The 13,342-nt window shown below is 35.3% G+C and overlaps 4 protein-coding genes across 4 annotated transcripts; 1 reads left to right on the top strand and 3 right to left on the bottom strand.

Moving 5' to 3' along the window:
- Positions 1-76: 76 nt before the first annotated feature.
- Positions 77-1,330, bottom strand: ABD1 (mRNA (guanine-N7)-methyltransferase; the record flags this gene model as incomplete). Its single annotated transcript, XM_448530.1, has 1 exon — positions 77-1,330. One exon carries the CDS (start codon positions 1,328-1,330, stop codon positions 77-79), a length of 1,254 nt encoding a protein of 417 aa, XP_448530.1.
- Positions 1,331-1,621: 291 nt separating this feature from the next.
- Positions 1,622-4,072, top strand: PRP5 (DEAD-box RNA helicase PRP5; the record flags this gene model as incomplete). The annotated part of the gene is made up of 1 exon (XM_448529.1): positions 1,622-4,072. The coding sequence occupies one exon, from the start codon at positions 1,622-1,624 to the stop codon at positions 4,070-4,072; it is 2,451 nt and encodes an 816-aa protein (XP_448529.1).
- A 593-nt stretch (positions 4,073-4,665) lies between these two features.
- GVI51_K06853 (uncharacterized protein) lies at positions 4,666-6,876 on the bottom strand (the record flags this gene model as incomplete). The annotated part of the gene is made up of 1 exon (XM_448528.1): positions 4,666-6,876. The coding sequence occupies one exon, from the start codon at positions 6,874-6,876 to the stop codon at positions 4,666-4,668; it is 2,211 nt and encodes a 736-aa protein (XP_448528.1).
- A 3,962-nt stretch (positions 6,877-10,838) lies between these two features.
- On the bottom strand, positions 10,839-12,629 carry ERT1 (Ert1p; the record flags this gene model as incomplete). The annotated part of the gene is made up of 1 exon (XM_448527.1): positions 10,839-12,629. The coding sequence occupies one exon, from the start codon at positions 12,627-12,629 to the stop codon at positions 10,839-10,841; it is 1,791 nt and encodes a 596-aa protein (XP_448527.1).
- Between the last annotated feature and the right edge of the window lie 713 nt (positions 12,630-13,342).

Below are 13,342 nucleotides of genomic sequence, written 5' to 3'. Positions count from 1 at the left end.
TTTGTTACTTTTTTTTATTCTGCATAGCCAATCATCAACTACATTTACCATTTCCTGAAGACTGAGAATGCCAACCTTACTCAACATGTTCTCTTACTTTTTTGAAAGCAAATACTGTATATAGATAAGCAGCTGGTTCTTTCTCTATGCCTTCAACACCATACTTACCGTCAGATCTTGTTAGACCTTCTCTCATCTTTGGAGAAAATCTATTTACCCATTTAGGTATCTCTTGTACAAAAAACTGATTAAATGGCATTTGAAGAATCAGTTCCATACCATATTCATCTGCAAGACTTCTTAGTGTCTCAAATGGAACCACATACTCGGGAACATTGTCAATTGCATCTTCTAACCAAAATGTATACATTTGGCCATATGGCGATGGAAATTCGTTTCCATTTTCATGATAATCATTATTGGAAAATTTGATACTGTATATTTGGTTTCCCCACTTGGGTTCCTGAACGTCTTTACCAATCTTATTCAATTTATAACGGAGAAACTCAGAGTCTGGTATGGTACCAAAAAATCTACCGCCAACCTTCAAAGATTTAGACACATTTAATAAAGCTCTTCTCGCCTTTTCCTCGGTCTCAAATGCATAATGCAAACAGAATTGGGTGGAAACAACATCACAAGGGAAGCGACATTCTGGAAATGGTTCAACCGCTACACCAAGAGATTCCCCAAAACAATCTCCAGTTATAAGAATGGCCTGAAAATCAAGATTTTTCATAGATTGGTACCTTTTATGGGCTTCTTGAATGGAGGCATTTGAAATATCAATACCAATGAATTGTGAAATTCCTGCAGCTCCGTATTTTCTTAAATCACCACCTTTACCGCAGCCCAATTCTAGAACAACATCACCTGTATGTGTAAACTTATCAATTAGCATAAACTTGATTGCATTATTAAAATTTCGAAGCTTGATAATTGGGGATTGGTTTCTCTTTGTTCGATTTGCTATATAGGTTCTCTCGTTGTAATGCTCGCGCACTAAGTTATTGACGTTTGTAATCTTTTCAGCTGTCAATTTAATCTCATGTTCCTTCAGTTGTTCTTCTCTCAGTCTTCTCTCTCTTTCACGCCTCTTCTTCTCTTCCAATGCGAAATCATCATGTCTCTTACGTTTTTGAATTTTATTGGCGCCAATATCACTGCTTGTTTTTGATGCTTCTCCTACAACTACATTACTGCTAGATTGAGTTGTAATAGTTGTTTTTTCCACAATAGCTGTTTTATTCTCGCCATCTCCAACTGTACCATATTGTCTATCATAGTCCTCCTGGGACATCCAAACGGGCTTCTCAGGTTTCACAGACATCGTTGTCTAGATCAGTTTTAAAGATATTGAAGTTTTATAGTAAAGAAATTGTGTGAGCTATCGATAGCTCTAGTCACCCAATATTGGCTGTCTTTAATAATTGTGGATCAATATTGTCGAATTTTAATAGGTATTGAAGGAAATTCAAAATTGCGATGATCTTGAAACTTGTTCAATTTGAAAAACTGCAAAAATGAAAAGAGTCAACAACTATATTATCATAAATGCTCTGAGTGTGATAAAAAAGGGTTAAGAAGTATAAAGAATCTAACGGACTACGTGGATATTGGTATGACTAGTATAGATAAACAGAAGGAGAGGTTAGAGAAATTAGCTCGTTGGAAGCAGAAGAAGTCTGAATCCAAAGCAGTTTTGAACACGCAGAACGTAAATACTAACAGCCAATCATCGAATCAGAATAATGTCTCAGATATAGAAAATAAACTAGAGAAGGTCAAGGCTTGGAAGAAGAGGAAATTAGAGGTTAAATCGGACCAACAAACACCACCTGCTACACAAAGTGAAATAAACCATACCTCGAGTGTGCGACTAGAAGAGAACATACAAGGAATTAAACGGAAGAAAAGACAGAAGAGAGTTTCCAATGTCTTTGATGAAGTGAAGCCCATCAATAGTACTCCAACAAATGATGCACAACTATCAGAATCCGACATACTCGAAAAAGTTGACTTAAATACTGAAGATCCACTTGATAGCTTCTTTGGCAATATTGAAACAACAGAAGAGTTTCATTTTGAGGTTATTGATAATAAAGTGAATAATGATGAGTTACTTGATGAAGACAACTCAAAATTTGACGCTTTACAGAAGGAACAAAAAAAATTAGCCAAAGCTAAGAAGAACAAAAACAAGAAACTCCTTACACCTGTAAATTTTAGGAATATTGACTTAGATCCTATATCTAAATGTTTATATAATGAACCAGAGGAGATCAAGTCATATACAGAAGATGAAATTGCAGACTTAAGGTTAGACCTCGATAACATCAAAATTGAAGGTAAAGATTGTCCAAGACCAGTTACTAAGTGGTCTCAACTTGGTATTCCCTATGATATTATCCGATTTATTAAGGATGTGTTTAGTTACAAATCATTAACTCCTATTCAAACACAAACTATACCGGCTATTATGAGTGGCAGGGATGTAATTGGTATCTCCAAGACTGGATCTGGTAAAACAATTTCATACCTGCTGCCGATGATCAGACATGTCAAGGCTCAAAAGAAGTTACGAAATGGAGAAACTGGTCCAATTGCTGTAATATTTGCTCCGACAAGGGAGCTGGCGGTGCAAATTAATGAAGAAGTTCAAAAATTAATATCAGACTTGGATATTTCTAGCATTTGTTGTACTGGAGGGTCTGATTTGAAGAAACAAATCGACAAATTGAAAACAGGTGTTGAAATAGCTATTGCAACACCTGGTAGATTCATAGATCTGCTATCATTGAACGGAGGAAATCTAGTATCTACACTAAGAATATCATTTGTTGTCATGGATGAAGCGGATAGACTTTTTGATTTTGGATTTGAGCCTCAAATTGCCAGTGTATTACGAACTGTTCGACCAGATAGACAGTGTGTTTTATTCAGCGCTACATTTCCGAGCAAAGTGAGCAATTTTGCCTCTCGTTTTCTTGATTCTCCCTTACAAATCACTGTTAATGCAGAGGGCATGGTTAATGAGAGAATCAATCAGAAGTTTACAATATGTTCTGACGAATCAGATAAATTTAAAGAATTACTATCGTTACTGAAAGTTTTTAACAGTGAGACAGTGGATGAGAAAACTATAATATTTGTATCAAGTCAGCAGATATGTGACATTATTGAGAAGAGATTAACCGATTACTCGGAAAAATTATATTCAATTCATGCTGGAAGGCCATATAACGAGAGAAGACAAAATTTAGAGCTTTTTAAGAAAACTAGTAACTCAATTCTGTTGTGCACTGAGGTCATGTCGCGGGGACTAAATGTACCTGAAGTTTCAAGAGTGATACTATATAATTCTGCAAAAACATTTGCGCAATACGTTCACTCAACTGGTAGAACTGCAAGAGGAACTAGAGAAGGTACGTCAATCAGTTTGTTATTACCAAATGAGTTAAGCTCCGCTTATATCCTAAATAAAGCTATGCGGGATAAAGATTTCTCTGAGTGTCCGGTAAAGGAGGTTAAAAACTTAAAACAAATGGCCCAAAAGTTTGAGGATGGGTTGAAATCAGGCAAATACAAACTTTCTACAGGTTTGGGTGGGAAAGGTCTTGAAAATATGGATAACAGTAAGGAAACAAGCAACAACGATTTAGATGAACAGTTAAAACACCAAGATAACATATCGATAAGCCAGGAGGCAGATTTACCAGATGATTTCAAATTTGATACTTCTGTGGAAACTGTTACAAATGCCGATGGAACAATTGCAACAGTATGTAAATTTGTTGTAAATGATCTCCCACAACTAGTAAGGTGGGAAATGACCAAAAATACCTCTATTAGCAATATGATCCGTGAAACTGGATGCAGTATCACTTTACGAGGACGTTATTATCCACCATCCAATGTTACCAACGATAATAATACTGAACCGAAGCTATATTTGCTAATTGAAGCGACTGATGATAAAGCTGTACGGCATTGTGTAGATTTACTGAAAGATAATGCAAGGGTGGGATTCATGAAGGCAACTTCGGAAAGCTTAAGAAATACTAAATATTAATTGTCGTAGTGAAAAGAATAAAGATATTGCGTACCTTTTGTAAGTATTACTTATCTAGGTATACACAACCATAAATTGATTTGATGATTATTATTATTATACATATATATATTAGAATTTATATATTCATAGTATACTAGAACGTGTACTTGTTTTTCTTATTTATAATGTGCTGCGTCGGAAAAAAAAATAGCACATGTGAAATGTGGAGGTATTATAACATCTAAAGAGTGCTCTAACTTCCAGGGATCGGAATTCTATAACAGCAAGCAAACTTTTAAATTAAGTGCATTTCAACATCAAAGAATATGATTTTCAGAGGAATGGATTAGCGTACTGTAATTTCGATAGGGAAACAAAATGGAAAGCAAAAAACAAAAGGAATAAAAATAATACTTGACTGAATGCGCAAAACAATTAAATATTAGTCAGAATATTTGTGAAAGATTCTGGATAAAAAAAAAAAGAATATTAAATTCATGAATGTTTATGTTCTGCAACTTTAATTTGTGACATAAATTGAAATTGTCTCTATAATTTAGTAATTCGTAATCGTAAACAATGGTGTGCAATTTCTTGAATATCTTTTAACCTTAAACACAGGTTGGCTTCAGATTTCTCAATTCAGGAACAGGAATGTCGTTAACGTTTAATGATTGGAATTGATTCAAAACTTCTTGTAAAACAGAGTATTTTACAGCAGTGCCTGTTGTCAATCTAGCTAGTTGTCTGGAGTCACGGCAAAATGGTGAGTACCGCTTGACAATCTTCAGATAAAGTACCATTCTGTCGTCAATTGGTTGAGGGGTGTTTGGTACAATACCATTAGTAAAATTTTTTCTAGGGGTTGGATTGACAGTTGCACTAGCCATATCATCAAATGCACCAGAAGCATTAGCGGCTTGGAATGCTGGATGTGAGTAGAAGTCCATTTCTGTTGATGGTGGTGGAACTGGTGTACCAGACCAGATCTTATTTGGTGTGTTTCGAGCGCTAGATAAAGTATCACGATCAGGAATAGGAGATAAAGAAGGTGAAGGAGTATTTGTTGTACTTGGAGCAAGACTGTTCACTGCACTCATTGGGGAAGAAGATGATATGCCTCTGTTGCGCTGAGTCCAGGTAACGGTCGCATCTCTCAGTGCTGCCCAATCGGCATTAGCAATAAACCTTTGGCCAATTTCGTCGGATTTACAAATTAAGTTGATCCATCTTTGCAAAATTTCCTGGGTAGTTACGTCATCAATTGAGCCCATTGACTTTAACAAAATTCTGTATGCAACAATAGTCTTTGGAATGTTGAAAGCATCATAACTATTGTCGATATACTCCAATATTGTTCTATCATGCCACACAGTACATTTGGCGAGAATAATATTGAAAAAGGGTTCATCAATATTTTTCATATTGTGATAATTTTGAATAATGTTTTGTAACATTGGGAAACCCTGGACTTTATCATTGGCATAGTTCTCGAAAAATATATCAAAGAAAGTATCATTCAAAGAAGATGAGATACCATGATTAACATGTCTACCATAATGGAGTGATGATTTATACCAAATCTGATAGATGTGATTGAAGTCACCTGTTTGACTCCAGATATTTTTCAAAAAGGACTTGACATATGATACTTGCAAATCAATCTTGTATGGCATTTCATCATTTAATGCTTTATCAAAAAACGCCTGAGCAACATTTAGATCTTTACATTCACCAATAAATGATAAATGAGTTTCAATTAAATAACCGTATTTCATTTCAGTGGATTCTTCGCATAACTTTTGGAACAGTTTCAATGCCATTTGATTCTCACTTGCTGATAAAGATGCTCTGATCATACCTACGGACAAATTTGGATGGAAGTAGTTAATCATGGAGGAAGACTTTTCATATAAAGATTGAATTTCAGGATAAGATACTCCATTTTCATACAAAATTGGCAGAATAACACCAACCACTCTTGGATTCAAGAATATGTTTGAGGTGTAGTTGTTGGACCCATTTATAGCTGACTTCCATATATTTACTGCTTCTTGAAACAAGAGAAGTTCTTTAAATGCGGTAATTAGGTGCATGGCACCGTATTCATTAAGTTCAACTTTACCATTTAAGACGTCTTCCGATATTTCCCTCAATGATTTACACAAGTAATTGGTCATTTCCTTATGAAAGGATTGTGAATCATAGTCAGGCTTCTTGTTCATTCTTGTCAGCTGATTTCTGTTAGCTCTCAAACCATTGTGGAGTAAATGGACTAGTTTAGACACACGGTCGGAGTTCAATTCTGGGGTATTGATTAAATCATGGTACAAGCCCATTGCTCTGCCGATAGAATCCCAAAATAATGGATTCGCTTGTGTATTAGGATGCTCTGTGCGTCTACCATTATTCATGTTATTGTTACCATTGTTCCTCATGTTTGATCTTCTAGGAGTTTGTGACATATACAGAGTCTGAGACACACAATCTTCAAAAGCAACTACTTCATTATACCATGGTGAATCAGGTGACATGTTATTGTTCCCATGATTCTTGCCATAATTCATAACATTTGTAAAAGAACTATTGCGCGAGCTGAATTGATTTTTGAAGTGTGGTCTGCTGTGGTTACCGTTGTATTGATTGTTTGAGGCAGGGCCATTTTGGTGTGTTGGTACTTCTACTGTCATTGCACTATTTGGATTGAACTTCAGTGGATGAGCACTTGGGTGAACGAATGAGTTTGTCTTTGGATGCGGTGGAACTATTTGGGATGGTGCTTTACCCTTTAATACATTCGCTGGTTGAGCAAATCTAAACATGTATTGTCCAAAAAAATAAGTGTATTCAATCTGAAATAATTCAAGGATTTATATCCAATCGAATATAATCGCTTCGGAATAAATATTAAAGTGTTAAGTGGTTTAGAGTTATTCCTTTTAACTTATTATAAAACCAAATTCTTAATAGCTGTTTCTAGCGATGGAAATCAGTTTTGTTATTTTATAATTCTGAGAGGAGGAATATTAATGAAGAAAAAACCGTAACTTGTTTTTATTGAATATCAAATAAGCGTGATTGAAGAATAATAAAACTTTATGGAATACAGTTTATATCAGCAAAAAAAAATGTGACTGAAGTAAGTGAAGCAAAACTTTGGAGCCAATATCTTTTCTAATGTAATTTTTGTTGCAGTATAACAATCTTCCTGTCTAATTAGGTTAATGTCCTCTAAATTATTTATTAAATGAACAAATTGATGGTAAATTCTATTTTCCCAATAGTTATGGCTATTATTCTGTTTAGTGTTGACCCTTATTTTATTGTTGAGAATATTGAAAATCGAGTATAGAAAAAAGTTGAAAATAATAACAAAGAAAGTTTTGTCCTCGAAACTGAATATTTAATCAAAGAAAAAACAAAACTTAAGACATCTTTAAGTGCAATTTTTAGGCTTGAAAGTCTGTTCAATACCATTACATATATATATTAATTATAGTTTTTTAGCTAAATATTCTATAAAAGAAATACACAAATCTGTCCAGTATTGTTTTTTTTTTTAAATTTTTTTTAATTATGTGATGAGTACAGTAAAAATGGCGTAGAGAATATTGGAGCAGACTCCATTATGCTTTGTTTCCTCTTTGTTTTCCTGGGTGATTTGTTATATTGATGGAGTGTAGAACAATAATGCAAGCAGGGTCTTTAAAATGGAATATTAAAGAGCTATAGGAGAGAGAAAAAATTTTTCTCAGTGCATTTCTTTCTCATTATTCTATTTCAACAAGAGTTCTTCCGTGACCTTCATTGCTTTTATGTGGGTCCAGCGTTCAGAAGTTGATGTTCAGAGTGCCCATATAACTACGCAGTATATAGGGATTTAATGGGATGTAAGAGATTAGGACGGAGGTGAGTGTAAGTCGGGGAAGTCCTTCCTGATTGCCACTCAAGGAATCGCAAATTAATCAAAAGCAAAATTAAATCCTGCAAAGTAAGGACCCTGAGATTGAGAAGTATCTTCTTCAAGTAGCAGGAAGAAGTTACTTCGGAAACCTCCTCCTGTTCCATCTGTGGCAGTACAAAAAGAAAGAAGTGTAGTACGGTAAGGATGAAAAAAATAGGAAATATTTTTTTTCTTTTTTGTTCAGTAAAAAGAAAGACTGAATCAAAAACGAACAATGGAGGCCACTGATCTGTACGTACAATCCTGAATTATCTTCATGTTCAACATATAGGCTAACTTTTGGTGGCACTCTAGACCATCCTCATCCTGGCTTGACAAAATAAAATCATATGAATCTCTTGAAGGTAATGCACATCAGGGAAAAATGATATTGTGGATATTAATATTATTCTCCAACCGCGTTGATATAAATCTGGACTGCCATAGCTCCAAGAAAAAATTCTGAATGATTTGCTTAATTTGCCATTGTTTACATCGAGTTGAAGTTGGGTCCTTCTTCCAGTTGTAGATTTTACAAAGATCAAGTGCAAGAGGATTTGAAATAGCAGAACAAATAGCTGTCTTATGGGACTCCCTTGTCATAGTAAACATGTGTTTTCTACAATCCGTTATCTACGAGAATAAGTACATCATGCCCTGAATTCTCACTGTAACATACAGTCCTCTGAGAAGCAGAGGGAAAAAACGGTGCAGCTTTTTCAATTTTTGCATTGAAAGTTGTGCATAGTTTGTTGAAGAATTTCACTGCTTCAGCAAGCCATTGGCTTGTTATGTATCTTCGCCTTATGGTAACTACTTTCATAAATATTAATCCCACGCACCAAATAGATCTCAACTACAAATTATTCCGGTTAGCCATTGTCTTTGGGGGGGCAGTCCTTCGATCCCCGAATATCAGCATAGTTCGACTAAGAAGCATTTGCAGAAGCTTTCGGAATATTTAATGTTTTCCTTCTTGTTATATTTTACTCTCAGTTCGTTTCAGTTCAAGAGCAGAAATTATGGATGCCACCCGTACTTCACAAGCTTTTCTTAGGCATAATTATTTTCTCGGAAAAACTTTTGCACTACTGTTTTTCTTTTTTTAAAGATCAAGATCCAGAACTGATATGTTGCGGTTAATTCGTGTTGAAACAATTTTCGGATCACCACTTAAAAAACACCGCAACAGTTCTTCCGCGGGCTTGGCCTTATACATAGCAGATACGGAAAGGCATCCCTGACCTCTTGCTTCCTTCTTATATCCAACAAAGAGAACGCTGTACCAAGAGCAAATTCAGTTAAAAGCTTTGTATTCTGTTCTTAGCAGACACCCCCGCCCCCACTTTTTTCTTTAACCGCAATTTCCTATTTCGGCATCTCCTTTGCTTGTTGGAACCCGCTACCAGTACGGACCCCTGTTAGGTAATGCTGTCCTTTTTTGCCACAAGTCAGGGCCATCTATATAATCTTGACGCTTTTAGTATCCATCTTCAGAAATGCGTGTAGTAAGATGGTGTTCTATGTTTCGTTTACAAGATTATGGTGCAAGGCCAGCATCAAAGCTGTAACTCTTTCTTTTTTCACTTCTCAAATGACATGGCTTTACCGCGTTTCTGCGGCTACTGTGTATGAGAAAATATCAGTAGCATATCTTCTGTGTATACATTATTTTGATGCAAAGAAGCTTGATACAGAAATATTGTAGAAGAACTGGGAACGAACTTGTAGGAATGTGATGCTTCTGATCTTTTGGATTTCTTTCTTTTTATGCCCATCGTCCTCTGTATCTTGAGGATGTTCTTGCGGTATTCTTCCTTTACAGCATCTTTTCTTATCTTTTCTTTCTTTTTCCTGTTTTACTAAGCGTCTGATTAATAGGCACGATCTAAGAATATTTCAAGTAGTTTAAATCTCGGATCCCTTGTATTATCCTGAGGTCTTTATTATGTTCGCAAACAGAAATAACAGCAAGAGCTATATTGCTAAGTATGGACTGTCACTACCAGCATAGTACAGCATGGAGCCTGAAAGTTGTCACATTCATTTTTTTTTTGACTTGTATTCTCTATCTTACTCAGAACTGAGTAATCTCTACCATTGTATAATATTTGGACCTTCTCGTGAAGGCAGGAAGAACTGGCATAATAGAACCTTTTGTGTTCTAAAAATTGATCAAAGTTCATGCCGTGCTAACTATACTTGCTGATTATAAATTTTCACATGCAATGCGCTGATGTCAGTTCACCTGTCAGCTGGACTGGTTTCAGCGTTGTGTATCACTATATAGAAAATGTACTCTTCGTTGTCTTCACTTGTACCAGCATGTCCACTGATTTATTCGCCATTTCATGTAAAATGTTATTTACCTTTCTTATTAGTTTACAGTGTCTACTTTTCTATTGTTAGATTGTCCATTAGGAAAAAAATACAGGTTTTTCCTGTGTATCCATCACAACTACATTTCTTTATCTTTATTTGAAGTTTACCTCTATGTAGTTGTTTTTACTTTTTCGCGTGTAGGCGGTTGAATTGTTAAGCTAATTAGCATGACTATCTTTTGTGATATAAATTTGAACCCCCCAGTTCATCACAAAAATACTCTTAGATATCATAGTCTCCACCTTAAATTAGATAAAGTTTTGACTTGTGATTGTTTTCTAAGCTCTTATACTTACTAATAGTTCAGCACTTAATTGTATTTGTGGCAAGCCTCGGTTGTTCGAATTTAGCTGTGTAATTCATAAGAAGAAAGAGTATTGAAATAATGAAAAAACTGCAAAACATAACGTCATTAATTTCTTATAAATATATATAAATTATGCTATATCTCTGTGGTCATTACAAAACGGGCAAGAAGTTGCCAAGAATCATTAATGGCAAGCCAGACATATCTCTCTTTAAAGTCCATATGCACTTGCATTCAATGACTTGATTCCGGATTGGAGTCAATAGTCTACAGACATCCATTTGTTCGGAGCCCTTGATATTGTTGTAAGCTATTCGAGCAAAAGTTTTGAAATACTCTCTTACACTTTCATCATCAATAATTTCCACGATAAAGGACATTTTATCAAGAAGCTCCTCTCTCTTCCATCCGCTCAAGATTTCAAATTCATCATTAACATAGGATATCTGACCATTTCTTCTCCATACAACAGTCGGTGTACCAATCTCTTGAATAAACTTTACGTACTGCAGTAAGGTTCTTTGATAGCATTGTTCCATAAAGATCATATCCTCCTCTGTTAAAGTTATTGAACAGGCAATAAAAATAGGTCTGAAATATGCCATGTTCTGGCACATGGACACTAAGTCTTTCTGGCTAAACCGTTTTCGTAGATATTGAAGTAAATGTCTAAACCCTGGTGTGTGCGAGAAAGGTTCATTTATCAGTTTGTATATCTCTACTGGAGTTCCATACTTAAGTGAATGGTCCCACTCAACATTATTATATAATCTAGATCCATCTGGCGGGGGACATTCCACGGAAACTGAAACGGCATAATTCTCTGTATCGGTAACTTTTTCAACCTTTCCTGAGTCTATCTTGTATTTCAATTCCGGAAATGTTAAAAATTCATTGTTAACATAATATTGGTTGATCTTAGTGTTAAAAAACGAATCAGTATTCTCTGTTTTACTAGGATCTGATGGGTATATCCTCTTGAAGTCTAATGTACCATCTACTGATAAAAAAGGGACCAGTGGGAAGTGGTTTGCGTATAGGTTTACTTGCGATTGAAGGATTTCTTTACCGTAGTCACCTAATAGAATGGAATAGATATGTGATTTAGATGATGGATATGGCTGAGGTGGTTTATGTGCATATGTATCATGTTGTTGAGAATTTAGATCAAAGTTTTTTGCATTGGGACTCATGGAGTTATTCCGAGTGAGGCCGTTAGATTTGGGTGAACTACTTGATGGACTGTTTAATTCCGACGATATGGAGTTATAACTCTGAATAGGTCCGGGAGATGTAATGGTATCACGATTCCTGTGTATTATTTGATGGTTATTGTTATTGAGCGAGTTTTGTCGTACAATTGTTGACAGAACAGAGTATTCTGAGTTAGCTGCATAAGATTGGAATCTATGTGCTTGGTCATTTCTGACATTATATCTGTTTTCAGGATAGCTTTTATAACTTGTAGGGTAAATATCATTAAAATCTCCTATACTGTGTCTTGGAGTCTGGCCATATTGTTGATTATCAATGAAAGAAGCTGAATGGTAGCCAATTTGTAAAGGTGTCCCATAATGTGGTGTGTTACTTCCAACCCTGATGGGCAAAGTATCGATTCCTTCTAAGTATTTTTTCTTCTTTCTTGGTGCATCCACACAGGTATTGGCTATGCCTTTCTTTATGCATCTTGAACAGGGTCGTTTTTGCTCACATGATGAATGATTCCTCGAACAATTTACGCATGCAACGTTTGTATTTTTCCTTTTCTTCTTTACTGTATGTGAAGTTTGGGATATAGATGTATCTGACTGAATGGTACCATCACTGTTATCATTAGAACTATAACGAACATTAGTATTGGAAGTGGAGCCGCTAGGAAGTGTACTTGTTAACTTGCCATCTTGTTCACCCGATGTTCTATAATAACTGGTAGCATTATTCATTTCCGTTTTAGATATATGAACGCCACTTATATTTCCCACAACTTAAGTAGTTTAACTATGCACCACAATAAGATTTTGCTAAGGAAATGTGTTATCTTGGCTGTATACGAGATGTGTACATCTAATGTTAATCCGTTACTTCCACTCTGGGTTACAATTATAATGATATACAGATATGTTGTTTAAATTTTTTGGAATGTATTCCTCTTAATTATGAACAGGCTATGATATAGAGCATATCTCTATGATCCCATGATATTGCCAGTAATCATTATGGTGTTTTTTTTCACGCTTCAAGAAACAGTTTCAATTCGATGAGGTAAATAGTTGTCTCGGATGCAACAATTATAAAATAGTATACAAACTTCAAGAGTCTACCTTCTGGGCTTATTGGTATATTAGATATATGAAACGGATATGTCTTGCCTCCTCTGATTCTAATGTAGATAGAAGAAAGCTAGAAAGATATCCATTTGGGCCACCATCATGCTGCTAAGAACATAACTGTATCTGTTATTTAAATAGTAATCCGAATTAAAAATTCAGAGAATATAAATTTTATGATGTCTAAGTATATGTCGAGGTTTGTATGTAGTCCAATGAGAAAGAAGTTGTGTATCACTATTGTCTGGGTTTGATGCTTTTGTCTAAAGCTCCGAGAGTTAAAAAAGTTACAAGAGAAATCGTTGAAATCCTCTTGCATCATGCCTTAA

This window comes from Nakaseomyces glabratus, chromosome K, assembly GCF_010111755.1.
Source record: "Nakaseomyces glabratus chromosome K, complete sequence".
Classification (NCBI taxonomy): Eukaryota; Fungi; Ascomycota; class Saccharomycetes; order Saccharomycetales; family Saccharomycetaceae; genus Nakaseomyces; species Nakaseomyces glabratus.
Note: the sequence above shows the minus strand (reverse complement) of the source record. Positions and strands in the feature narration are given on the sequence as shown.